The sequence below is a fragment of the Phacochoerus africanus genome, chromosome 14, assembly GCF_016906955.1.
Source record: "Phacochoerus africanus isolate WHEZ1 chromosome 14, ROS_Pafr_v1, whole genome shotgun sequence".
NCBI classification, from domain to species: domain Eukaryota; kingdom Metazoa; phylum Chordata; class Mammalia; order Artiodactyla; family Suidae; genus Phacochoerus; species Phacochoerus africanus.
Window position 1 is genome coordinate 37,054,689 of NC_062557.1, and position 27,528 is coordinate 37,082,216.

At 37.9% G+C, this 27,528-nt stretch overlaps 1 protein-coding gene across 11 annotated transcripts in view; it reads right to left on the reverse strand.

The window, feature by feature from the left end:
• The window catches only part of BCAS3 (BCAS3 microtubule associated cell migration factor), a 580,473-nt gene that overhangs the window by 404,822 nt on the left and 148,123 nt on the right, over window positions 1-27,528 (reverse strand). For all 11 annotated transcript variants that reach the window (XM_047759073.1, XM_047759067.1, XM_047759070.1 and 8 more), the window contains exons 12-13: window positions 26,470-26,640; window positions 13,356-13,449 (exon numbers count right to left, since the gene is read on the reverse strand). In XM_047759073.1, the coding sequence (XP_047615029.1) occupies window positions 13,356-13,449; window positions 26,470-26,640 (265 nt within the window). The remainder of the gene's footprint in view (window positions 1-13,355; window positions 13,450-26,469; window positions 26,641-27,528) is intronic.

Consider the following 27,528-nt stretch of genomic DNA (forward strand, 5'->3'; position numbering starts at 1 on the left):
ATCTGACTGGGAACCATCAGGATGTGGGTTTGATCCTAAGCCTCGCTCAGTGGGATAAGGATCCTGTGTTGCTGTTGCTGTGGCTGTGGCGTAGGCTGGCAGCTGCAGCTCTGATTCAACCCCTAGCCTGGGAACTTCCACATGCTGCGGGTGCAACCCTAAAAAAAAAAAAAAAAAAATTAATGAAAAATGCATACATATTTAATATGTGGCAAGGATACAGACCAATCTGAATGAGGAAAGTGAAATAAGCCTGAAGCTGCAGGAGGGCCAGAGTATTTTATAAGAGTGGATAGGAGAAGCATCAACAAATAGTCAAGTAATTAACTATTTTGAAGTTTTAAAGTTGTCCTGATTAGCAAAACTTTAGTTCAATCTTGGCTACTTTGCCTGTATGTGCCTAGTTATAGATATCCTTTATCTTCTTTGGCATTTAATACTGGGTCTATATTGTTGTTATATCTGCTGCAGATAGCTATAGCGATATAGGTTTTTATATAGATTTACTTCATCTTTTTATACAATATGCAAATGCATGCATTCACATCTTTCATTATTTCATTATTAATTAAGCATCTTTTCTGTGGCAGTGGTGGCAGCTGGAGGGGCAGCAGCACCCAGGATTCATGGCTGCATCATGACTTTCATGGGCTCTGGACATTTTTGCCTTCATGGGCCACCTCCTCCATGAAAGAAATATTTTATGACTACAACTGTTGGTTTTAAATGTATATTAAGGCATTCCATTAACTTAAAAGTTGTTTTGTTTTTTTTTTTTTTTAAAAAAGGGAGTTCTCATCGTGGCACAGTGGAAATGAATCCAACTAGGAATCATGAGGGTGTGGGTTCGATCCCTGGCTTTGCTCAGTGGGTTAAGGATCTGGTGTTGCGGTGAGCTGTGGCACAGGTTGCAGACTCGGCTCAGATCTGGCGTTACTGTAGCTGTGCTGTAGGGCGGCGGCTGTAGCTCGGATTAGATCCCTAGCCTGGGAACCTCCATATGCCATAAGTGTGGCCCTAAAAAGCAAAAAAAAAAAAAAAGAAAGAAAAGAAAAGAAAAGAAAATGTTTATGTATCTTTTGCATTTAAAAGGAATTAAACATGTTGTGGGACCATAAAATTATCATGGACCGTAGGCATGGCGCCTACCTGTACTTTATGGCAAGTCAAACCTGCAAAGTTCCCTCTGATTTGTATATAAGTACAGTATACAGTACACAGTGAACACAGAGCAAAGACAATGCATTGCCCAAGGAACAGTCCATTACACGAGTAAAAGACATCATTTTACAAGATGAAAAAACAGGAGAGAAAGTCCAGACCTCTAATGGAAACATTCCCTCGTTAGGAGGAGGTGGGAAAGAGGCAATGAACTCTTCGAGCTGCTTTCATATTATTCATGATAATAGTTAAGAGACTAGCGGTAATAAACCAGAAGTTGTCAGATGAGAGGAAAAATCTAAAGCCACATAATTCTATTATCTATGAGACATTATAGATGTTAACAAAAATCAGGACAAGGTATTTTTCTGGTGACTTGCTGTGACCAATTGGAAAAACCGTGCAAAAAAATTTTTTTGAACTTTTTAAATGACTGTTAACCCAAGGCCACCATCATCTTTCAATATACAGCATTTAAATAACCAGAAAAATTTCAAGTCTGTTAAAGATGCAGTCAAGCATCCAAAGGGGTACATGTTTAATCTACTTTACTAGAGACTCAATGTTCATTTTCCTCTTTTTAATGGATGGAAAAGTGATTTCCCTGCCAAGGAAGGGCAATTATTTAAAAAGTAGATGTGTTGCCCTTCACAGCTCTAGGCTACTCAGCTGGCAGAAATAACGCCTCTGGAAAGCAGATCAATTATTTACCGAATTAAAGACAACAGGTCTGTTTTAGCAATGTCAGGCTGATTGCAGGGAGTTGAGAATTTCTTCCTTATGTTTCTAATCTTCAATTTAATTAATAAAAAAATACATATCTTCTTTGCTGCCAAATGCAATATAATTAAACATATGCCAACCCAGTGTACCAAGACACATAAATATGATGTAGTTTCTACAAGATATTTTTAATTAGGATCTATTACGTCTTTCACTATTAGTTACATGTGATATGCATCTGCATTTAATATAATTTGCATCATGGTACATTCCCACAACTGAGCGAGGGGGACAAATCTTGTTCAAATCAAAAGTTGCTTTTATCCAACAAATGACTAATTACATTAAATTAATGCCTTATCTCTGTCTTGGCAGAGTTTTTCCAGGATTATACTGATAGAAAAAGACAATTAATTAATGTAATTATTCAAAGTATACTTACTATCAACTATGTGAAAATTACTGGGCTAATAATACCAGACACAAAATAAAAGCTTGCCTCAAACATGGTGAAAGGATAATCTTGATGTATATAAATAAATTACAAACTAGGATGAGGAGGTTAATAATAATGAAAATGACACTGAGCTAATATTTATTGAGGTCTCATTATATTCTAAGTATTGTTTCAAATGCCATGACAGCCCTCATTTTATTTATGAGGAACTCGAAGTACTGGGAGTGATCAAAGCAGACTAAGTAACTAAGCAGCATGGTGAAGGCGGGACCTGAAATTTTATATAGGGTCAGGAAAGTCTTGCCCAAATGATTCAAGAGACAAATAAGAGCAAGGGAAAAGAAGGTACTAGGTGGAAGTGAATTGAGATAACATGTTTAAGTAGTTGAAACAAAACAACTACGGCCAAAAATGGGAGGAAAAATGTCAATCAGTTTCAAGTAGTAAATCTGTACCTACTTTTGAACAATACACTCAATAATGTGGAAGCTGTCAAAGGGTGAAAGTATCATTAATATTTAACCCTTCTTACAAAATATTTGAATATCTTAAAGTGCAAGTAAAAAAGAAAATAAAGAAAATTTTAAAAAATTTTTTTATTTTTTTTTATTTTTTTATTTTTTTGCCATTTCTTGGGCCGCTCCCACGGCATATGGAGGTTCCCAGGCTAGGGGTCGAATCGGAGCTGTAGCCACCGGCCTACGCCAGAGCCACAGCAACGCAGGATCCAAGCCGCGTCTGCAACCTACACCACAGCTCACGGCAACGCCGGATCGTTAACCCACTGAGCAAGGGCAGGGATCGAACCCGCAACCTCATGGTTCCTAGTCGGATTCCTTAACCACTGCGCCACGATGGGAACTCCAAAAAAAATTTTTTTTAATGGAAGTAAAATGGAGTATGATACAACAATCATACCTGAAGTGCATAATCCAGCACTGGGCTGTGATCACATAAGATTTTTTAAACAAGAGTAACTGAATGATTCTCGTGCACATTATTATAGATTAAATGTTTATACAGCCCCAACATTCCTATACTGAATTGTTAAAAACCCAGTGTGGCTGTATGTGGAGGTGGGGGTATACGGAAGTAAAGTTTAAATGACATCCTAAGGGTGAGGCTCTGATCTGATAGTATTAATATCCTTGTAATAAGAGACATGACAGACCTGGCTCTCCTCTCTCTCCCTGCTATGTGAGGATACATCAAGAAAGTGGCAAGTTTGGGGGGATTTTTTTTTTTTTTGCTTTTTTTTAGGGCCGAACCTGAGGCATACGGAAGTTCCCAGGATAGAGATGGAATCGGAGCTGCAGCTGCTGGCCTATGCCACAGCCACAGCAATGCAGGATCCAAGCCACATCTGCAACCTGCACCACAGCTCATGGCAACACCAGGTCCTTAACCCACTGAGCAAGGCCAGAGATGGAACCTTCGTCCTCACTGGATAATAGGTGGGTTCATAAACCACTCAGCCACAATGGAAACTCCCAGCAATTTGTTAGTCAGGAAGAAAGACCTCACTACAAAACATTGGTCAGAAGCTTGATCTAAGACTTCTAGCCTCGATTTCTGTGAGAACATAAATTTCCGTTAAGTCTATATGGTACAGTGTTCTAACTAATACATGTACAGAGGTTATCATTAAACCGAGCATTGCAGAGAACATGTTACATGCTCAAATGACCAGCAAAGAGGCTTTTAAAATCAAATGAGGCTCTACAACCAAAACAAACTGAGCACAATAGCAGGAGGAAAAAGAGTCCAAGATAGATGAAGGTAAGGAGAGCTCAGCAACCTTTTGAAAAACTTTCAATGGCTCCATTTGAGCTGGCACCACAGATTAGAAAACTGCTCCCACAAAAATACAGCTCTAGGAGTTTCCACAGTGGTTCAGCAGAAATGAACCTGACTAGGAGTTCCCATCGTGGCGCAGTGGTTAGCGAATCCGACTGGGAACCATGAGGTTGCAGGTTCGGTCCCTGCCCTTGCTCAGTGGTGTAGGTTGCAGACGCGGCTCGGATCCCGCGTTGCTGTGGCTCTGGCGTAGGCCAGTGGCTACAGCTCCAATTGGATCCCTAGCCTGGGAACCTCCATATGCCGCGGGAGCGGCCCAAGAAATAGCACAAAGACAAAAAAAAAAAAAAAAAAAAAAAAAAGAAATGAACCTGACTAGCATCCACAAGGACGAATGTTCGATCCCTGGCTGGCTCAGTGGGTTGGGGATCCGGCATTGCCATGGGCTGTGCTGTGGGTCGAAGATGCAGCTCAGATCCCATGTTGCTGTGGCTGTGGTGTAGGCTGGTGGCTACGGCTCCAATTAGACCCCTAGCCTGGGAACCTCTGTATGCCACAGGTGGGACCCTAGAAAAGTCAAAAAAAAAAAAAAAAAAAGATTACTAATGCCAAAAGCTGTGAACAAAGAAAGAAAGCTGACAGTTGCTGAAAGAAAAAATAACCATCAAACTACACTACCACATCTAGTAGAAATATTCCTCAAAATTATGGTCAAAATACAGATACTCTCAGTCAGAAAAATGCTAAAAGCAGTCATCTTAAAAAGAGAGAGAGAGAGAAAAGTCATCTTCATCAGAGAAACTAGAAATGGCCAACAGAAGTTCATTATCAAGAAAAGTGTGAAAATAATTCAAAGGAGGAAGGATAGTATCAAAAAAATGATGAAGTAGCAAATGAACAGGGAAAAACCATGACCTAAACTTGATACATTATACAAAAAAAAAACACAAAAAGGATCATAAATTTAAACATTAAATATAAAACTAGAATACTATTAGAAAATTACATAGGAGAAAATCCTCAGGCCCCAGACTGTCGACTATTTCTTAGGCATGAACACAAAAAACACAGCTGACAGAAGGAAAAAAAAAATCGGTTTGACAAAAGGAAAAGAATTTGCTCTGCTACAGATGCTGTTAAAAAGATAAGACAGGAATTCCCGTGGCAGAGCAGTAGAAACAAATCTGACTAGGAACCACGAGATTGCGGGTTCAATCCAAGACCTCCATCAGTGGGTTAAGGATCCAGCACTGCTGTGAGCTGTGGTGCAGTTCAAAGATGCGTCTCAGATCTGGCATTGCAGTGGCGTAGGCTGTAGCTCCAATTAGACCCCTAGCCTGGGAACCTCCATATGCCATAGGAGCAGCTCTAGAAAAGGCAAAAAGACAAAAAGAAAGAGAGAGAGAGAGAAAGAAATGAAGAAAGGAAGAAAGGAAGAAACAGAAAGAAAGAAAGAAAGAAAGAAAGAAAGAAAGAAAGAAAGAAAGTGAAGGAAGAAGGAGAAGGAAGGGATGGAAGGAAGGAGAAGGAAGGAAGGAAGGAAAGGAAGGAAAGAAAGAAAGAAAGAAAGAAAGAAAGAAAGAAAGAAAGGAAGGAAGAAAGAAAGGAAGAAAAAAAGGATCCGGTGTTGCCCAGAGATGTGGTGTAGGTCTCAGACATGGCTTGGATCCCGTGTGGCTGTGGTTGTGGCTGTGGCTGTGGTGTAGGCCAGCAGCTACAGCTCTGATTTGACCCCTAGCTTGGGAACTTACATATGCCACAGGTGCAGCCCTAAACCCTGCCCCCATCACAAAAAGAAATCAATTGAAAAAAAATGAACAGAGCCTCTGAGATCTGTGGGACACCATCAAGGTGATGAATCCACAGTAGTCCAAGAAGGAAAGAAGAGGGGGAAAGAGGCAGAAAGAAAGAATGACTGAGAAGTCCCAAATTTAATGAAAAACACTTAGGGCAGCGAAACTATTTTGTAATGGTGGATACATGTCACCACCAAAACCCAGAGAAAAATGCAACACCAAGAGTGAACCCTAAGGTAAACTATGGTCTTTGGTTGATAAGAATGTGTTCATCAATTAGAAGAAAATGATCACTGTGATGTGGAAATGTGGATAGCGGGGGAAGTTGCGAGGTGCAGGAATAGGAGAATTCAATTTTGCTGTGGACCAAAAACTGCTCTAAAACATCAAGTTTATTAACTAAAAAAAAAGGTTCCCTAGAAAATGTTACTCATTGTGTATCTAAATAGTTGAAAGCAACAAACTTACACCACCCATATTGAACCCACCCAGATCTAAGCATGAGTCCTCTCTGGCACTTTTAACCAAATCATAAATGTTGCCATTAAAATATTTGTTTTAATTCGGGACTCAGAGTCACAGCTAATAAACAAGAATGGGAAAGAGAAATTGAAAAACAAACTGAATGCAGCTGCTGAACTACAAGTTTCACAACTCTATTTAATGGCATCCCTTAATTTCTGTTCTGAATAGGTCCCCTCAAGTCTGAACTGCATGCCACCCAATCAAACAACCTACGTTTTCTCCTTAATTCACTTTGCAGCATGATTCCATCAAGCACATTTTCCATTGTTTTTAAAATTTCTCAGGAGGCGGACAACATTCCTGGTTTGATCTTGAATTTTGATGTCCATATTTTAATAAACATGACCTCTAAATAGAGGTATAACAGTGATATATATACAGGTAAACTAGTTCGAGAAAATCAGGTTTAAAAACAAAAAACAGGCAATCCACTTTTGTTTCATTTCGCTTACCTTTTTAAGTGAACTTCCCTATGCCTGTTAAAAAGTATTCCAACAAGCACTATTGGCTGCGTGACATACCCAATGAAAAAGGCTTTAACCAAATAGAGAATTGCTAGAGCATCAGTTAAAATGTGAATATAAGTAAATTTTGAAATATATATTGCATATATATAAGGAAAAACTGGGGTATTACTGGAAGATATCCAAGTTTTATTTATCTTTTTGTCGTTGTTGTTCTTTTTTGGCCACCCCGAGGCATATGAGGTTCCCAGGCCAGAGATCATTATCTGAGCCACAGTTGCGACCCACCCTGCAGCTGTGGCAATGCCAGATCCTTAACCCACTGTGCTGGGCCAGGGATCAAACTTGTGTCCCAGGGCTCTAGAGACACTGCTGATCCTATTGTGCCACAGCAGGAACTCCTACAAGTTATATTTTGAAAAGGATCAATTTAAATTAAAAAAAAAAAAAAAACTTAAGTGCAGGAGTTCCCTCATGGCTCAGTGGGTTAGGATCTGGCATTGCCACTGCTGTGGCTCTGGTTACAGCTGTAGTACGGGTTCAATCCCTAGCCTGGGAACTTCTACATCCCATGGGCAAAGCCAAAAAAACAAAGTCAAAAAAAAAAAAAACAAAAAAAAGCGTGTTATGGCAAGGGCCATTTAAATTAGATACCTTTATATGAAATAACAATTAATCAAAGTTCAGTAGCTAACAAAAATAATTCAGCCAGAGAACAGAAAAGGGCCTCATCTTATAAGAAAATTTACAGAGAGTTTAAATTTTGACAGAAAAAAACTTTTGATTTCCCAAAAATATTACAATAAATAGTATTACATAAGTAATTACATGAAAAAATAACTACTCAAATATTCATGAATATACAAATGGTAATGAAGCCTCTTGCCTCAAATATTTTGTATGTATGTATGTCTGTCTGTCTCAATCCAAGATTGTTAGGATAAAACAAGAAATATGATACTGACACTAGACAAGGAAAATAAAATGCCACCTAGAAATGAGCTTGCATGGCTGAGGCCAAAGTACCTTTCTCTAAGAAGTCATTCAGCTCCTGAACAGCTAAAACAAAATCAAAACTAAAAAGCCATTGGGAATTGAATATTTTATGCACACAAACACACACACACACTTGTTCCTACTCAAGAAATAGAAATCATATTCTGAATGGCAAAAATAATCAGAGCTGAACAGTAAATAATTCAAATGAACTGTAAGCAATTGCATGATATGCCCACCAGCTTCTACAAAAGATTTTGCAAACCAATTTTGTGAGTGCTTGATGAATTAGGAACACTCCATTTAATTCTAATATTTAAACATATATAAAGCATTTATAAAATTTTGCAGAAATGATGACAGAGTGAAAAATAAATCTGCCACATGATAAACTGATGAGTCCACAGCACGGCCTCTTCTTCGAAATCTGTGTCAAATATCCTATATTTTTCTTGCCTCATTCATTCAACCAATATTTATTTATATACCTGGCACTGAATCATTATTTCTGAGCTAATCATCTTTTGGTTCCAGTTTAGAATTGACTTTCTTTGGAAGAACTTTCCCCCAACATAAAAGACCAAAAGTTAATACTCATATGCTAGCACTCTGTCCGTACCCCACAAAGGACCTGGCTTCCTATTTTTATAAGTCCCTATTCCACCAGCAGACTCCATGGGTAGGAACTGAGCCAGGTAAAGTGAATGAGAAATGCTGTCTAGCTTCCAAAGTGTTGAGCTGAAATGAGGGAAGTCATAAAAGCATAAATAGCACGTTTTAGTGCTATGAATCTTTTCAGCAATATGGTGAAGCCTAGGAACCTCTTTCCTAGAATAATAATTTTTAAAAGATAACATAAAATACTTAGAATTATAAAAACTGATATATGGCAGATGGGCTGTTTGTTAATATATTAAAATATAGGCTCGACCACGATTTTGAACTGTAAGCATTATCTAGATAATTATATAAATAACCTCAAAATGTCCGCTATACTACTCATAACGTCACAAGCAAGCTAATAGTTCAGTGGTTTACTGTACAAATTCATAGGGGAAAGAAATTTTCATTAGAGATTAAAGGAAATAAAGATGTAATTTTTTTTCCTTTCGAAGTTCACATACTCTGAATTTCACTCATGGACCTCTCAGACCCAGGTTAAGAAGCCTTTTGATAGATTCAAGAAGACATGTGCGACATCCTAAAACTCATAACATAGTTCTCTTAAAATTATCTTCCCTCCAAGAAATTCCAAGATTTGGTGTGAGACTGAATTAAGAACATGACAGTACAATAAACTGTCAACTTACATGTATTAAAATGTTATATACACACAAAAGAAAAGATCTGTGAAAGAAGTAACTGGGTAAGTTGGACATCATAAAAATTAACTAACCTGATCTTCAAAAACTCTTTCAAGAGAATGAGAAGACAAACCATAGGTTGGGAGGAAACATTTACCAGATTCATACCTGATACAGGACTGTTTTCCAAAATACACAAAGAACTCTTAAAACTCAACGATCAAAAGTTCCCATTGTGGCTCAGTGGTTAACGAACCCAACTAGTACCCATGAGGACAAGGGTTCAATCCCTGGCCTGGCTCAATGGGTTAAGGATCTGATGTTGCTGTGAGCTGTGGTCACAGACATGGCTCAGATCTGGCTTTGTTGTGGCTCTGATGTAGATCAGCAGCTGCAGCTCTGGTTTGACCCCTAGCCCCAGAACTTTCAGATGCCTTAGGTGTGGCCCTAAAAAGACAAAAAAAAAAAAAAAGACAAAAAAGGCCCCATTTTAAAAGTGGATAAAAGATACATGAACAGACAGCTCAACATATAAAATATACAGACGGCAAATAAACTATGATACGTCCAAACAACAGAATATTATTCAATGCTAAAAAAGAAATGAGCAATCAAGAAAAGACACAGAGGAGCCTTAAATGCATATTAGTAAGTGAAAGAAGCCAATGTGAAACAGCCACATGCTACATTTTTCCAACTCTTTGACATTCTGAGACCATGGAAACAGTAGAAAGATCAATGATGGACAGGCAGAGCAAAGAGGATTTTTACAGCAGTGAAACAACTCTGTACAGACGGCTCCATGTCATCATACATTTGCCAAAACTGATCAAATGTACAACACCATGAGTGAAACCTACTGTCAACTGGGACAGAGAGGTTAGCAAGGGAAACAAATATTTAAAGAAATTATTACTGCAAGATAAATTACATCACAGTTTTACAATTAATGTGCTGGGAACACACAAAAAGTATGCAAGTACAGGACCTACTGTATAGCACAGGGAACTATATTCATTACCCTGTAATAACCTACACTGGAAAAAGTCTGAAAAACTATATATATCTGTGTGTGTAATTGTAACTGAATCACTTTGCTGTACACCTGAAATACTGTAAATCAACTATACTTCAATAAAAATAAATGAAATTTGAAAAAATTTTAAGTATAAAAAATATCAGGAGTTCCCGCTGTGGAATGGGATTGGTGGCGGCATCTCGGGAGCACTGGGATGCAGGTTCAATCCCTGGCCCGGCACAGTGTGTTAAGGATTCAGCATTGCCACAGCTGTGGTTTAGGTCACAACTGCAGCTTGGATCTGATCCCTAATCCAGGGCAGCCAAAAAGGAAAAAAAAAAAATGTCAACCTTCTCATTAAAACAAATTGGGGAGTTGCAACGGAAATCAAATGGAAAATGTGTACCAAAATTATGAAATTGGAGTTCCTGTTGTAGCACAGAGGAAAGGAATCCAACTAGGAACCAAGAGGTTTCGGGTTTGATCCCTGGCCTCACTCAGTGGGTTAAGGATCCGGCGTTGCCGTGAACTGTGGTGTAGGTCACAGGTGGCTCAGATCCCGCGTTGTGGTGTAGGCCGGCGGCTACAGCTCCGATTGGACCCCTAGCCTGGGAACCTCCATATGCCAAGGGTGCAGTCCTAGAAAAAGACAAAAAAAAAAAAATTATGAAATCACAGAAATGTACTTTTTTTCTAGAACGAACTGCTCCACAATGACAGAGGAAACTACAACATTTTATGTTATATAAGATGTTCTTATTACAATGGAAATTCATACACAGGAAAAAATACAGCTTCAAAAGTCTGAAGCACTCTATGGCAATATGAAATATACATTAATACAGAGGAGAGTTGACATAACAGATGGACTATCAAAATGAGTCATATTGGTTACTCCAAGTGGAGTGCTGTAAGTGACATAACTTCCAGACTGTTTCTTCAAATTTAACTTAATTCCCACAACATTAAGAGCATTTCAGTAAATCTTTGTCTTCATTAATTAAATCAATTCTACTTATCAACAATCCCTACAAAATCCTCCTCTCTATCAAAAATGACTATGATAACAGGAAGCTTGTTCAAAATACTTTATCTTCTCACCATCATTCTTTATCTGAAAAGATGAAAAGAAGGGGAGAAAATGTGTCTTACATCAATTTTAACTAACAGAATCATTTCTGCAGAATAAAATAAAAATGGCAGTTTCTTCAGAGTCATCTAAGAAGGAAAATACTGCAAACTTATGAAGACTATTTCAGCTCTGAAAGCAAAAGAGCAATTTTATGTATTTGTAAACAAAGTATTTTAGGTCACGATGCTATAGGAAAAAAATAATGTATTGGGGTAATAAAGAAAAGATTTTAAAAAAAGGATTTTAAAGATGAGTCCAAGGGAATGGAATTCCACCAATGGAAGTATTAAACTAATTCCTAATTATGAAAGTGAGTAAAGAGAAAGTATTACACATTAACCAGGTCTTTTACATACAGGAAAAGTGGTTCATTTCTGGTTGATGAGAGAAAACTCTTTTTTTAAATACAACAGCATTAATCAATGCTGAAAATGTGAAAGAATCAGAAAAACCACCATCCTACAGCCTTCTACAAATTTACTTTGTAAAAAGTTCTTTCAGGAATTGAGGTGAAAATAACACTTTACAGATTACTTGCTAATCTCTATAAAACAACCTATCTCCAAAACACAGATGTTTGATGGGTCACTAACTTATTCATGTGATCAAACATAGTATCATAAATTGCAAGACAGCCTCATATAATGTGTCTCCGGCCAGAATAAAATGATGTAGACAGTTAATACTTAGGAAGTTTTTTAAAAATCCTTAGCCTGAATGTATTTAAAAGCCTCTTCAGGGAATGAAGTAAACATTATTATAATGAAAAGAAATATGTGACAAATGCAGAATATGGATAAGATAAATGGTCTGGACACTGCAATTTAGGGGGTTAAAGGTGAAAGCTATAAATTGGATTAAAAGAAACTAAAGAGACTTAACAAAATCTAAGGAGTAAATAATTAGGCCTTGACTCCAAGCAGGTACAGAACCTATTTTTGAGACAACTGGGAAATTTTTTTATTTAATTTTCATTTTATTTCATTTATTTACTTTTGGCCACAGTGCACACTGGCTTAATGTTGGATCCCAGTTCAAAGACCAGTTTGGACCTGGAATGCTTGGAGTCCTAATCACCAGACCACCAGGGAACTCCCTAATTTTTATATTAGAGTTGATTTACAATGTTGTGTTAGTTTCAGGTATACAGCAAAGTGATTCAGATGGGAAATTTTAAATTATGGCTTGGGTAATAGATAATATAATGTGTTAATTTTCTAAAAATATTTGGTTAAGTACAAGAAAGTCCTTATTCTTAGAAAATGCATGCTTAACTTGTAGTGAGTGAAATTGTCATCACATATTCAAATAGTTTAGCGAAATACACATATACACATTGTACTAAAATGTGAATAACCTGTTTAATCGAGATGACAGTACATAGGTCACTCAAAAAGAATCTTGAAGTTACAGAAAAAATGCTATTTAGGAGTTCCCAAGGTGGCTCAGTGGTAACAATCCTGCCTAGTATCCATGAGTACGCATTTTCCATCACTTAGTGGGTTAAGGATCTGGCATTGGCATGGGCTGTGGCATAGGTTGCAGACACACTCAGATCTGGTGTTGCTGTGGCTGTGGTGTAGGCCAGCGGCTGCAGCTCTGATACAACCCTTAGCCTGGGAACCTCCATGTGCCGCGGGTGTGACCCTGGAAAGACAAAAAAAAAAGAAAAAATGCTATTCACATACACACGTAGTTTGGAATATTGAAGTCTTTGTCTTATTGACACTACAGAGATGAATGCAATTCAACAGCACTGTTTACCTATTATCTACTGCTAGTATTCAATCACAACTTTATTCAGAGTAAAACTAATCTTTGGACAGTTTCAATTTTTATGATAAATTCATTCAATAACCACTTACTGAAAACTACTTATTTTCTAATATACACTAACACATACAATTCCTCTCTTCCCTTTCCAAATAATTAGTTGTATAGCCCATAATATAAATGGAAAAAAAAAAAAAAAAAGGACATACCACTTGTATTAAAAGCCATACAGCACACTGGTTTTTCATGAGCAGGGAAGTGAGCCACGATGCCATCACTGTCAGAATCCTCACTCACAAGCACCTTTACAAAAAGAAAGAAGGCAAATGGAAGTTAACCACTGAGCTTGAAGGTATATACACAGCTACACCACTACACCCCTGACCAAATAACATGCTTCTGCTACATTTGAGATTATTCCTCGTAACATACGGTGAGAATGTCATGTCTGAAATAGGGGGAAAATACAACATTCCCTCAGCAGAGCAATCGTATAGTCTCTAAAAACAGTTGGTTTGACTTGACTGTAAATGACAGAGACTATCCTGAAGCATAGTTTCAGAAAAAAATCAAAAAGCATAAAATCAGGTATACAGAGCTTTATCTAAAAAGAGGAACAGAAGTTCTTATTGTGTTAGGTATGGCCTGCTGAAAAATCCTTGCTCACAGAGTTCCCACTGTGGCACAGTGGAAACAAACCCAACTAGCATCCATGAGGAGGCAGGTTTGATCCTTGCCCTTCAATGGGCCAAGGATCCGGCATGGCCTTGAGCTGTGGTGTAGGTCACAGACACAACTCAGATCCTGTGTTGCTGTGGCTGTGGCATAGGCTGGCAGGGCTCTGATTTGACCCCGAACCTGGGAGCTTCCATATGCCATGGAAGCGAAAAATAAATAAATAAATAAAGTACAACAGTTGTGGTCTTTAATTTCTGGTTTTTAGATGGACTACTTCAGATATGCAAAATAAAAGGAAGAATTTAGTATTTGTTCTTTTCTGAGTGGTTTATTTCCCTGAGCACGATGTCTTCAACGTTCTTCCATACTATTACATGTGAAAGGTATCCTTTTTTAAGGCCGTGTGATATTATTACACCATATGTATTCACCACATTTCTCTTTGTCCATTCATCTGGTGATAGACATTTGGACTGCTTCCACCTCCTGGCTACTGTGAATAATGCTGCAGAGAACATGGGTGTGTAAATATCTCTTCCAGATACAGCTTTGAATTATTCTGCATATAAATGAAGAAGTGGGATTACAGAGTAATTCTATTTTTAATTTTTTGAGGAACTTTCATACTGATTTCCATAATGGCTGCATCATTTTTACATTCCCATCAAAAGTTTACAAGGGTTTCAATTTCTGCCCATCTTTGACAACACTCTTATTTTCTGTTCTTTTGATGATGGTCAGTCATCCTGATAGGTAGGAGGTCTTGAGTCAGTGCGGTTTTGATTTGCTAATGATTAGTGATGCTGAGCATCTTTTCATGTGCTTATTGGACATCTCTACATTTTTGGAGAAATGTCCATTCAAGTCCTACGCCATTTGTTCATTGGGTATTTTATTGTTGAGTGGTAGAAACTCCTTATTTATACTATATATTAACTTTTTGCCAGGTAATATGATTTATAATTATTTTCTCCTACTCCATAAGTTGCCTTTTCACTCAGTTGATTGTTTCCTTTTAGGTATAGAAGTTTTAAAGTTGGACGTAGTTCCATTTGCCTAGTTTTTATTTTGTCATTTGTGTATATAGCACAAGAAATCATCGCACGATTCAAATCCTAAACATGTTCCCTTAAGTCTTCTAGCAGTTTAACAGTTTCTGGCCTTATGGTTGGGTTTATAATCTATCTGAGCTATCATCATTTTTGTTTGTGGTATAAGGTAAGGGCCTGACTTCCTTCTTTTGCATATACTTATCCAGTTTTCTCAAGCCTATTTGTTGAAGAGACTGCCCTTGCCCCACTGTGCAGCTTTTTTCAACACTATCAAAAATCTTTTGGAAGTACATGCATGGGTTTATTTTTGCACTCTCTGTTCTGGTCCACCGGTCTGTCTTTATGCCACTATCACATCATTGTAATTACCATTGCTTTGCAAAATGACTTGAAATGAGGCAGTGGGGTTCCCCCCTCCCCCAGGACTGTGTTGGCTTCTCAGGGTACCTTCATATTTCATAAGAATTTTAGGATGGTTTTTTCCTATTACTGCCAAAAAGCACTGTAGAGATTTTGCTAGAGATTGCATTTAATATCACTTTGAGTGCTATAGGTATTTTAAAACATTAAGTAAGTCTTAAAACTCATAAGCATGAGATGTCTTTCCATAAGTAATTTCTTTGACTACTTTTAATAACATATTATAGTTTTTAGTGTGCGTGTCTTACTTTCCCGGTTAAGTTTACACCTAAGAGTTTTTTTCTTAAAAAGAAAAAGTCAACAAACCTGACAGACCCTTGTTAGTGTAACAAATTAACGACCAAAAAAAAGGGCAAAAAATTCAAATAGCTAAAATTGGAAATGAAAGAGGAGCCACTAAAACTGATGTCACAGAAAGAAAAAGGGTTATATGATATTTCTATGAGACCCTCATTGCTTTGATACCAAAACAAGAGAAAGACAAAAAGAAAACTACAAATTAATATCACTGATGAATAAGACACAAAAATCCAAAAGAAAACAACAAACCAAATTAAATACATTAAAAGGATCATACACCAAGAAACGTGAGATTTATACTTGGAATGTAAGGATGGTTCAACATACAAAAACCAATTAATCTAATACACCACATTAACAAACTGAAGAACAAAAACCACGTGATCATCTCAATCAATGCATAAAAAGCATTTGACAAAATTCAACCACTTTCATGATAAAAACTTAGGAATAGATGGAAACTACCTCTATATAATGAAAGTCACATATGCAGAAGTCAAAGATAACATTATACACAATAGAGCAAGACTGAAAGTTTTTCCTCTAGGATCAGCAAAAGGCAAGGATGCCTTCTCTCACTACCACTGTGCAACATAGTACTATGAGGTCTAGCCATAGCAACCAGACCAAAATAGGGCGCGGTGGGTGGGGGGAGTGAGAAACACAAATTGGAAAAAAGTAAAATTAGCTCTGTAATAGATTTTATAGATTCCACACAGCAAAAAAAAAAAAAAAAAAAAGTTAGAATAAATGAATTCAGCAAAGGTGCAGGACATAAAATCAATACTCAAAATCAGTTTCATTTCTATTTACAACGAAGACTAAATTAAAACAGAAATTAAGAAAATAAATTTATCAATTTCGTTCATCTTTTCAAAGAACCAATTTTAGAGTTTCCCCATCATTTCACTGTTTGCTATTTTGTTGACTTTGGTTCATCTTTCTACTATTTACTTCTTTTTTCTTGCTTTGGTTAGAATTTGCTCTTTTTGAAATCACTTAAGGGAAAGCTAAAAGCTAAGAGTATTTATGTGGGACCATTTTTCTTTCCTACTATAAGCATTTAAAGCTATAATTTTCCCATTATGCAATATTATAGCTGCAATTATAATTACTAATATGTTCTATTTCTATGTTCATTGCAATCAAAATATTTTCTAATTTCCCTGAGATCTCTTCATCTCATAATTCCATCCCATCATTGACTCCCATGCTTCAGATTTCTTTTATGGCCAATCATATGGTGTATCTGGGAGAACAGTCCAGATGTTCTTGAATGTGAAGTCGGTACGTTTGGGGGAGTAGTTTTAGGTCATGTTGGTTGACAGTGTTAGTATTCTAAATCTTTATAAATTTTCTGTATAGTTTTTCTTTTCTTCCTTTTTTTTTTCCCTTTTTTTTTTTTTTAAGGCCTCAGCTGTGGCATATGGAAGTTCCCAGGCTAGGCATCAAACTAGAGCTACAGCTGTCAGCCTAGACCACAGCCATAGCAATGCCAGATCCAGGCCGTGTCTGCGACCTATACCACAGCGCATGGCAATGCTTAAGGGCAATCCTTAACCCACTGAGCAGGGCCAGGGATTGAATCCAAATCCTCATGGATACGAGTCGGGTTTGTTACTGCTGAGCCAGGTCGGGAACTCCTGTACAGTTTTTCTCTCAATTGATAAAAATTGATTGAAAGCATAGGATTTAAATCTCAAACTATAAATGTTAACTAGACTTAAAAGTCTTTTATCTGATATTAACACAGCCACTCCAATTCTATTATGGTTATTGTTTGCATGGTACATTTCTTTCATCCTTTTACTTCGACCAATTACATCTTTGAATCTAAAGTGATCCTGGTGTGACAATCACTGTCTTTTAACTTGAGTCAATTTATAGTTAACATAATTATGCACACAATTGGATTCTGGCCTGCCATTTTCTATTTATTCTTACATCTCAGGTGTTTGTTGTTCCTCTGATCCTCTTTTTTGGTGTGAAACAATTATTTTTAATGTTAACTATTTTAATTCTTCTGTTAATTTTCAGAGTAATTTCTTAGTGGTTGTTCAGGTTATGAGGTACACCATAAACAACAAGATTGCAGCTTAATTCCAGACTTAACTGCAATAAATTATAGCTCCTTGCTCTGAGACAGCTGCATTTTTCTCTCCATTTCTTTGGGCTATTATTGTCATGTGAACTATCAACTGAGAAACATCATTATTCCCTAAAACAATCTTCCAATTACATATGTGTTCTTAAGCTTGATATTGTCCCAAAGGTCTCTGAGCCTCTGTCTGTATTTCATCAGTTTTTCCTCTCTGTTCTTCAAATTGGCCACAAACTGAACTGCAATCTTGGCTACCAGAACTGCATATTATCCCTACTCATCACCTACCAAATTTACTATTTTTAATTAATACACTTTTTTTAACCTTCAAATCAAGTAATTCTACCTCTAAGAAGGAGAAGTGCTTGTTTATGTGACCCAATCTGCTCTCATAAAACTATCACACTCACCAAGCTCCTGGCAGATAGAGATAAGAGCAGCATGAATACAGGCTTATCACTTCATTCTTAGCTTTTGGTTGATATAGGGTCTGTAAATAGTTATTTTTAAAAATTCTGTCAAGTAATGTACTTATATTCTCTTTATGTAATCATAGGGAGGAAGCATTCCCCAATTATCATTATACGCATACATACAAATCACCCCATTTTAAACATATAAGTGAATAATGCTTAGTAAATTTATATACAGTGTTTATATATTTATATCTAATATATTATATAACCACCACCAGTTGTATAACTATTACCACATTTTAGATTCAAAATAATTCCAACACCCCCAAAATTTCTTCGTCATGACTTTACAGTAGAACACCAATCCCAAGCCCTGGAAATTCCTAATGTATATTTTATATTTTTTCCCTGTTCTAAAAATTTTCAAAATTTTTTTATTTCTTTCACTTACATAATTCTTTCAGTTCAATCATGCTGTGTCAGGTGTCATTCATGTCTTTGTATTGCTTATGTGTATTCCACTGTATGGAGGTCCCACAACATGTGGGTTCAGCAACCAATTCTTGGCAATTTGGATTATTTACACTTGATTTCTATTATCCATAACGCTGGTATGAATACCTACACACACATCTTTTTGTGTGAATGTATTTTTATTTCTCTCAGGGAGATAGCTAGAAGTGGATTTGCTCGGTCATATGAAAAATAAATGCTGAAATTTTTAAGAAATAGAAAAATTTTTCGAAAGAAGACACTTTCATATGTCCATGAATAAAGTATGAGGTTTCGTCTCTCCACACTCTTTCCAACCCTTTGTATGTATTTTTAATTCTGTACAATCCACTGGAGACAGAAATTAGAATGGTGTTGCCAGGAGGTGTGAGGGTAGGGGGATGGGAAGTTACTGTTTGATGCATATAGATGATGAAAAGTTCCGGACACGGATAATAGCAATGATTGTACAACACTGTGAATGTACTTAATGCCACTGAATTGCAACCCTAAAAATGGCTAAATGGCAACTTTTATGTTAGGTTTATTTTAACACAAATGGGGGGAAACATGCATTATATATTATTGCTCTCATCTGTCTTTTCCGTCCTTCCACTCGACTATCAAACATGTTAGGTGAGGAAAACAAGAAAGAGAAAAGAATTTGTTTTATAGGAGCAGTCTCCAGGAAAGTGTGTTAACCCATGTTTGTTACATCTACTGCTTGCTTTTGGACATATGGTACAGTTACAGAGGTGTGAAACCATCACAACAACACATCTGGAACATTTCCATCACCCCAAAGAGATTCCATAACCACTCCCTCCAAACTCCCAGTCCTAGGCAATCAATAATCTATTTGCTCTTTCTATAGACTTGCCTGCTCTGGTCATTTCCTATAAATAGGTTAACACATCATATGTTCTTTTGAAACTGGCTTCTTTCACTATGCATAATATTTTCAAGGTTCATTTATTTTGTAGCATGAATCAGTACTTCATTTCTTTTTATTGCTAAATAATATTACACTGTATATATGTATGTGTGTGATGATCATTGTACAACCCATAAATGTAATAAAATTCATTAAGTTAAAAAATACATAAATACCATCTCTTTTAATATGTCAGCGACTCTTATCCAATATTCTGTAATAACCTATACGGGGAAAGAATCTGAGAAGGATAGATGTATGTATAACTGAATTACTTTGCTATATACCTAAAAATAACACAACATTGTAGAACACTCGGGTATAAGTTTTTACATGAACATACATTTTCATTTCTCTTGGTTATATATCTCCTAAGAGCAATTATTTTAGGAAATAAATTGCCAAATCATATGGTAATTCTTTTCCAAAGCAAATGCATTATTTTACATTTCCACCAGCGAAGTGCAAGGGCTCTCATTCTGCTTACTAGTCATTGGTATATCATTTTTGGAATGAAGTCTATGCAAATCCTTTGCTCATTTTAAAATAAGCCTATTTATCTTTTTATTATTCAGTTCTTTCAATATCCTGTATACACACACAAATAACTGTGGGTAAAACAAATGGTGAGAGCTGAATAAAGTCTGTAGCCTAGTAAACAGTAATGTGCCATTATCAATAGCCTGGTTTTGACATTTTACCACAGCTATGTAAAATGTCACTGTTTGCGGGAAGTTGGAGGAAGCTGGGTGAAGAGCACATCGATACATCTGCAACGTACTGTGAGTCTACAGTTATTTCAAAATTAAAAGTTAAAACGGGAGCTCCTGCTGTGGCACAATGGGATCGGCAGCCTCTCTGCAGTGCCAGGATGCAGGTTCAATCCCTGGCCCAGCACAGTAGGTTAAAGGATCTGGCACTGCCTCAACTGTGGTGTAAGTCGCAAATGCAGCTTGCATCTTATCCCTAGCCCAGGAACTCCATATGCCACGGGGTGGCCAAAAAAGAAAGTTAAAACTAGAGCGTATACGGCAAGCTTTTTAATTTTCCTCATGCTGACAGGTGACAAGTGGTAGTTTGGTTTAGTTTTGTCTTTCTCCTATAACAAGTCAAGTCTATGGATTTTACACCGTTTGTAAATATTTTTCCTGTGAAATATTTGCTCTGTGCCCATTTTTCTATTTTAATTGAATCTTAGAGGAGTCTCTTTCCTTTCATGTATTATAATGCTATACTTCTCTTTCCAACACAATTAGTATTGAGTACTCTACAAGATGGTACTAATACAGAAGCCATCCCGTAAAAAGGCTCATTAATCTTGGTGCATGGCAAAACCTCATGCCACCATATAAGATTTTTTGAATCTTCTCTTTATGAGCTTCACAGATATAACAACCAGATACTTTTGTAGGGATTCTCTCCATGGCATCATCACCTAGTCTAAAATATTATATAAATAATATCCTCATACGGTTGTCCTAAAACATGTAATTTTTACCCACTACCTAACTAAACAGGCTAAAACCCTAAATATATGTAGTAACAACTTGACAAATCACCTGAACAGATACAGGGTGAATAAGCCTTTATCATATGAACAAAAACATAGAAAAATATCTCAGGAACCATTAAATTATTATAGGTAACACTTGCAGTTGGTCTCAGGGCAAGAAATAGCTCAAGTTTATGTCATTCTGGCATGTTTTTCCTTGATTAGACATTTTGCCAGCTTGCAAACTTCAATTATATAAATTTGTAAAGGCAAATAATACCGCCTAACTTAGCCATGAAAGGCTTTTTTTTCCCCCCTTTTTTTAGGGCCGAACCTGAGGCATATGGAAGTTCCCAGGCCAGGGGTTGAATCTGAGCTGCAGCTGCCGGCCTACACCACAGCCACAGCAATGCCAGATCTGAGCCGCATTCTGCAACCTACAGCACAGCTCATAGCAATGCCGGATCCTTAACCCACTGAGCCAGGCCAGGGATCAAACCTGAGTCCTCATGGATACAAGCTGGATTCGTTACCACTCAGCCACAACAGGAACTCCATGAAATGCTTTTAAATAAAACTTGAAAGTAACACAGACAAAAATGGATAAAGTCAACTAAATCCATTCCCCTTTAATGCAGTTACCACACAGTGATCCTGTCACCATCAAATCAAACTAAACAATTTAGCATCAGAAAGATGGTGAATCAAATTTTATACACTGTCATCATAAACATGAAAATATCTTTATCAAAGCTCAATAGATTTAAACAGCAAAAGTGATAATATCATCCTATCAGCTTTAGCTCCTAAGATGTATACAGAAAAGAAAAACCATTACCACTAAGGTCAAACATCAGTGGGAAAGGACTGCAAGTGATAAAACCATGACATTAACCACTCCAGTCTTTTTAATACAATCCAGCATAACCCAAAAACAGTTCTGTACTCCAACTGAACTATTTATCACAGACAAAAATGTCTTCTTGACAAAAGACAGATTCATGTTTTAAAAAAAAAAAAAAAAAAAAGGAGCACAGTTTTATACTGAGGAACTCTTACTGCTTCAAAAAATATTTATAATTCTTTAAAAATGCACATAGCGTTTTATCGTTTATTGAATATCATTTTACTTCCTGTCATAATAGAATTTCTAAGTCAAGTTAAATGTTACAAGTAGGAATGAAGAAAGATTATGCTAACAACAAATAGGAAAAAAATTTTTTTAATTATTTTAGAACAACACTCTCACTTTAACTTTTAAAAGCTAACATTTTTGGAGTTCCCATCCTGGCGCAGTGGAAACAAATCCAACTAGGAACCATGAGGTTGGGGGTTCAATCCCTGGCCTTGCTCAGTGGGTTAAGGATCCGGCATTGCCATGAGCTGTGGTGTAGGTCGCAGAACTCAGCTTGGATCTGACGTTGCTGAGGCTCTGGCCTAGCCGGCAGCTGTAGCTCAGGCTGGACCCCTAGCCTAGGAACCTCCAGATGCTGCGGGGAGGCCCTAAAAAGACAAAAGACAAAAAAAGTAAATAAAATAAAATAAATGCTAACATTTCTATGATTTTTTTTTTCTAAGATTATTTTCTAATAAGAATCACTTATCATTAAATAATGAACTTTCGGAGTTCCCGTCGTGGTGCAGTGGTTAATGAATCCGACTAGGAACCATGGGGTTGCGGGTTTGGTCCCTGCCCTTGCTCAGTGGGTTGACGATCCGGCGAGAGCTGTGGTGTAGGTTGCAGATGCGGCTCGGATCCCGCGTTGCTGTGGCTCTGGCGTAGGCCGGTGGCTACAGCTCCGATTCAACCCCTAGCCTGGGAACCTCCATATGCCGTGGGAGCGGCCCAAGAAATAGCAGCAACAACAACAACAAAAAAGACAAAAGACAAAAGACAAAAAAAAAAAAGAACTTTCATACAAGCTACAGTCCATTTCCACATTCCAAATGTGACAACTTCAAAGTAAAGTTATAAAAGGTTAAGAACCAGAAAAAAAAAAAATCAGATACAAATCACAACTGAAAATATAAGACCTAATGCTATACTTTTCATGTAAATTATTTTAAATTTTTCATCTTACATGTTCTTTACTTAGAGTTATACCTCTATTTCCACCAAAAATAATGAGATAACATTTTCAATTTTTAAACATTTTCAATTTTTAAATGACCACAAATCAGTCTGTCAACAACTGCTAAACGTTTAACAGACTGACTTACACTCACCCAACTAGAAAATGCTGAGAGGGTTGTTATTACCCAGTAAACGTGGGTGGCCTTGAAAGTGAATTAATTAAGAATCAAACAAAAAATATTTTTTACTTTAACACTCATAAAACATTAAGGGTTTATATATTTAATTCCAATTTAAAAAGAGAACATCTGTATGTGTCCATCAACTTGAGCTAATTAACACAACTTTAAAAAAAAAAAAAGTTGTTACAATCAACTGAAAAGTTCACAAGCACTTCAGTAAAAGAGTTTTAAACAAGAATATAAGCCTGTAACATATTTGGTGAACCACAAATTAAGATGGGAAAGGCAGTGAATTCTATTACTCAGATTTTAAATAAACTACAATAACTAGATACAATACTCAGAATTTTAAAGTTTTTTTGTCTTCTAACTGCAGCACAGTCCACATATTTTTTTAAAATGCCACTTGATCTTACTGTAGGAATCAGTATATGAGTACCAGGCAAATGTAATCTTTCATTAGGATGTAAAACCATATGTACTGGAAGAAGATTATTTTCAAAAGAACATGCACTAATTAGGGTTAATATTTCAAAGAATTATGTTCAGAAATAACAGCATTATGTAACAAACATAAATTCTATACAAAATTAAAATAATTTTTCTCATAAATGTTGCCCTCCTCCTATCTCATTCTAGTAATCAGTTTTATACACATATAGCAATGGCCTCAAACTATTAAACTCATCTTCCGTTGCCTAATCTCCAAAATATACAAACAACTCATACAACTCAATCAACAGCAAAAAAAAACAAACCCAACTGAAAGATGGGCAGAAGCCCTAAATAGACATTTCCCCAAGGAGACATACAGATGGCCAACAGGCATGGGGAAAAAATGTTCAACATCACTAATTATTAGAGAAATACAAGTCAAAACTACAATGAGGTACCACCCCACATGGGACATAATGGCCAATATTAGTAAGCCTACAAATAACAAATTTTGGAAAAGGTGTGGAGAAAAGGGAACTCTCCTCCACTGTTGGTGGTACACCTGATAGGGCTAGAGCAGTCAGAGGTGGTTGCAGAAGTCCCAGCGGAGGATCACAGATAAAGAGGGAAACCTGGAGTTCCCGTCGTGGCGCAGTGGTTAACGAATCCGACTAGGAACCATAAGGTTGCGGGTTCGGTCCCTGCCCTTGCTCAGTGGGTTAACGATCTGGCGTTGCCGTGAGCTGTGGTGTAGGTTGCAGACGTGGCTCGGATCCCGCGTTGCTGTGGCTCTGGCGTAGGCCGGTGGCTACAGCTTCGATTGGACCTCTAGCCTGGGAACCTCCATATGCCGCGGAAGCGGCCCAAAGAAATAGCAAAAAGACAAAAAAAAAAAAAGAGGGAAACCTGGGATGCTGGGAGCCCACTCTAATAAGTTCAAGAAAAGGCAGGCCTGCTTAACTAGTGGAGGTGCAAGAACCACCTCAGGTCATTGGGTGGGGGTGGGATGAGACCTGCATTCAGATCCAGACCCAGGGCAGGCGTTGGAAGACCAAGACGGCCCTTCAGAGGATCTGCATTCACACCTTACCGGATACTAAGGAGGAGCTACTGCTCCCGCAAAGGAAGAGGCGGGCCTTTCCAACGATCACGCCCCTTGGGTGATAAAACTGTGGCCCACTGGATTCCCGAGCAGAGCCTCCGTGCCTACCCACCTGCATCTCACAAGCGTCCGATCCTAATCAATCTGTTTCCTGCCTATCACTTTGTCTCTCGCTGAATTCCTTCTGTGTGGAGACAGAAGCACACAGAAGCACCTGAACCTCAGTGAGTCCAGACACAGGGTGAGTAATCCTAATTTAAAACCGTGGATTTTCAGTCCCAATCTGGGTTCTGGCCAGGTTAGTTCTGTCAGTTTCACAATCACTATGGAAAACAGTAGGGTGGTTCCTCAGAAAACTAAATATAGAATTACCATATGATCCAGCAATCCCACTCCTGGACATATATTCAGACAAAACTTTCATTGAAAAACCTACATACACCCCTATGTTTATTGCAGCACTATTCACAATAGTCAAGACATGGAAACAACCTAAATGTCCATCAATAGATGGACATTAAGATGTGGTACATATACACAATGAAATATTACTCAGCCATAAAACGAACAGAATAATGCCATTTGCAGCAAGATGGATGGAACCAGAGAGTCTCATACTGAGTGAAGTAAGTCAGAAGGAGACAGATACCATATGTATCACTTACGTGTGGAATATAAAATATGGTACAGGTGAACCCATCTACAGAACAGAAACAGACTCACAGACATGGAAAGCAGATCTGTGGTTGCTGAGGGAGAGGGAGTGGGATGGACACATAGTTCGGGGTTAAGAGAGGCAAACTGTTGGTTTTTTTTTTTTTTTCCTTTGCTTTTTTAGGGCTGCACCTGTGGCATATGGAAGCACCCAGGCTAGGGGTCAGATTGGAGCTATGGCTGCCGGCCTGCACCACAGCTGCAGCAATGCTGGATCTGAGCTGCATCGGCGACCCACACCATAGCTCACGCCAATGCTGGATTTCCGACCCACTGAGCAAAGCCAGGGATAGAACCCGAATTCTTATGGATACTAGTCAGATCTGTGCTACAACGGGAACTCCCAAACTGTTACATTTAGAATGGATGTAGAGGTCCTGCTGTATAGCACAGGGCACTATGTCCCATCACTTGTGATGGAACATGATGAAAGATAATATGAGAAAGAGAGTGTGTATAGATGTATGACTGGATCGCTTTGCTGTACAGCAGTAATTGACAGAACAATGCAAATCAACTTTAATGGCTACATGCTATTTATAGTTATTACAAAATATTGGCTATATTCCCTATGATGTTCAATAATTACTCATCATTTAAAAAAAAATTTCTAACCTGAAATAACCTATTTTTTGTTTCCAGCCAAGGCAGAAGTTCTCAGGGCAGGAATCAAAGCAGCACCAAGGCAGGAACCTGAGCCACAGCAATGACAATGCTGGATCCTCAACTTGACTGAGCCACCAAAGAACTCTTGAAATAAGCATAATGTTCTGCAATTCCAATATAACCTGAAATAACCTGAATTGTCTATAATTCCACATTGTCTCCAAGGCCAAATATATTTTGTATGATCTTGATTCCAAATGATATGCCTGGTTGGTTGGTCCATTTTCTGCACAAAAGGAACATTACAGGCGGCATGAGTTCTTACCTGGCCTTCCCCAACTGTTTCCGTATCAATTACTGTGATGATGCCTGGGACCAGGGGACTCCTCCTTGAATTACTGTGAATGGCAACATCATCTTCTGTCACACCGGAAGGCAGGGTGCCTGTCAGCTGAGTCACCACTTTCCCAACCATGGTCAGGCCAGTTTTCAATGTCTACACAACGAAAGGTAAGATGAATAGTTTCATATCAGTATTTGCATTGTAAATAGAAATATGCATTTTGTTAATTCACATCAAATCTTTATTCTCTTATAAGGTTTTATGTAGCAGTGCACGGACACAGAAATTCAGTCTGATACTTTTTTTCTTTTGGCCCACAACTGCGCCATGTGGAAGCTTTCCAGCCAGGGATCAAACCCATGCTGACACAGGAACCCAAGCTGCTGCAGTGACAACCCCAGATCCTTAACTCGCTACACCACAGGAGAACTCTAGTCTTTTATACAAATTTAAATATTTCTTAGTTAGAAAACTAGTATCAGTTTGAGTGATGGCATCCGTAGAGTTCTCTGCAGTTCCCATCATGGTTCAGCAGTTAACGAACCCAACAAGTATCATGAGGATGCAGGTTCGAAATGATCCCTGGCCTCGCTCAGTGGGTTAAGGGTCCTCGGTGCGTTAAGCATCTTAGTATTGCCGTGAGCTGTGGTATAGGTCAAAGACATGGCTTGGATCTGGCATGGCTGTGGCTGTGGTGTAGGCCCGCAGCTACAGCTCCAATTCAACCCCTAGCCTGGAAATCTCCATATGCTGTGCATGCAGCCCTAAAAAGCAATATGAAAAAAATAGTTCTTGGAGTTACCATCATGGCACAGCTGAAACAAATCTGAGTAGGAATCATGAGGTTGCAGGTTCGATCCCTGGCCTCGCTCAGTGGGTTAAGGATCCAGTGTTGCCGTGAGCTGTGGTGTAGGTTGCAGACATGGTTCAAATCTGATGTGGCTGTGGTTGTGGTGTAGGCTGGCAGCTGCAGCTCCAATTCAACCCCTAGCCTGGGAACCTCCACATGCTGCTGGTGCAACCTTAAAAAGCAATAAAAAA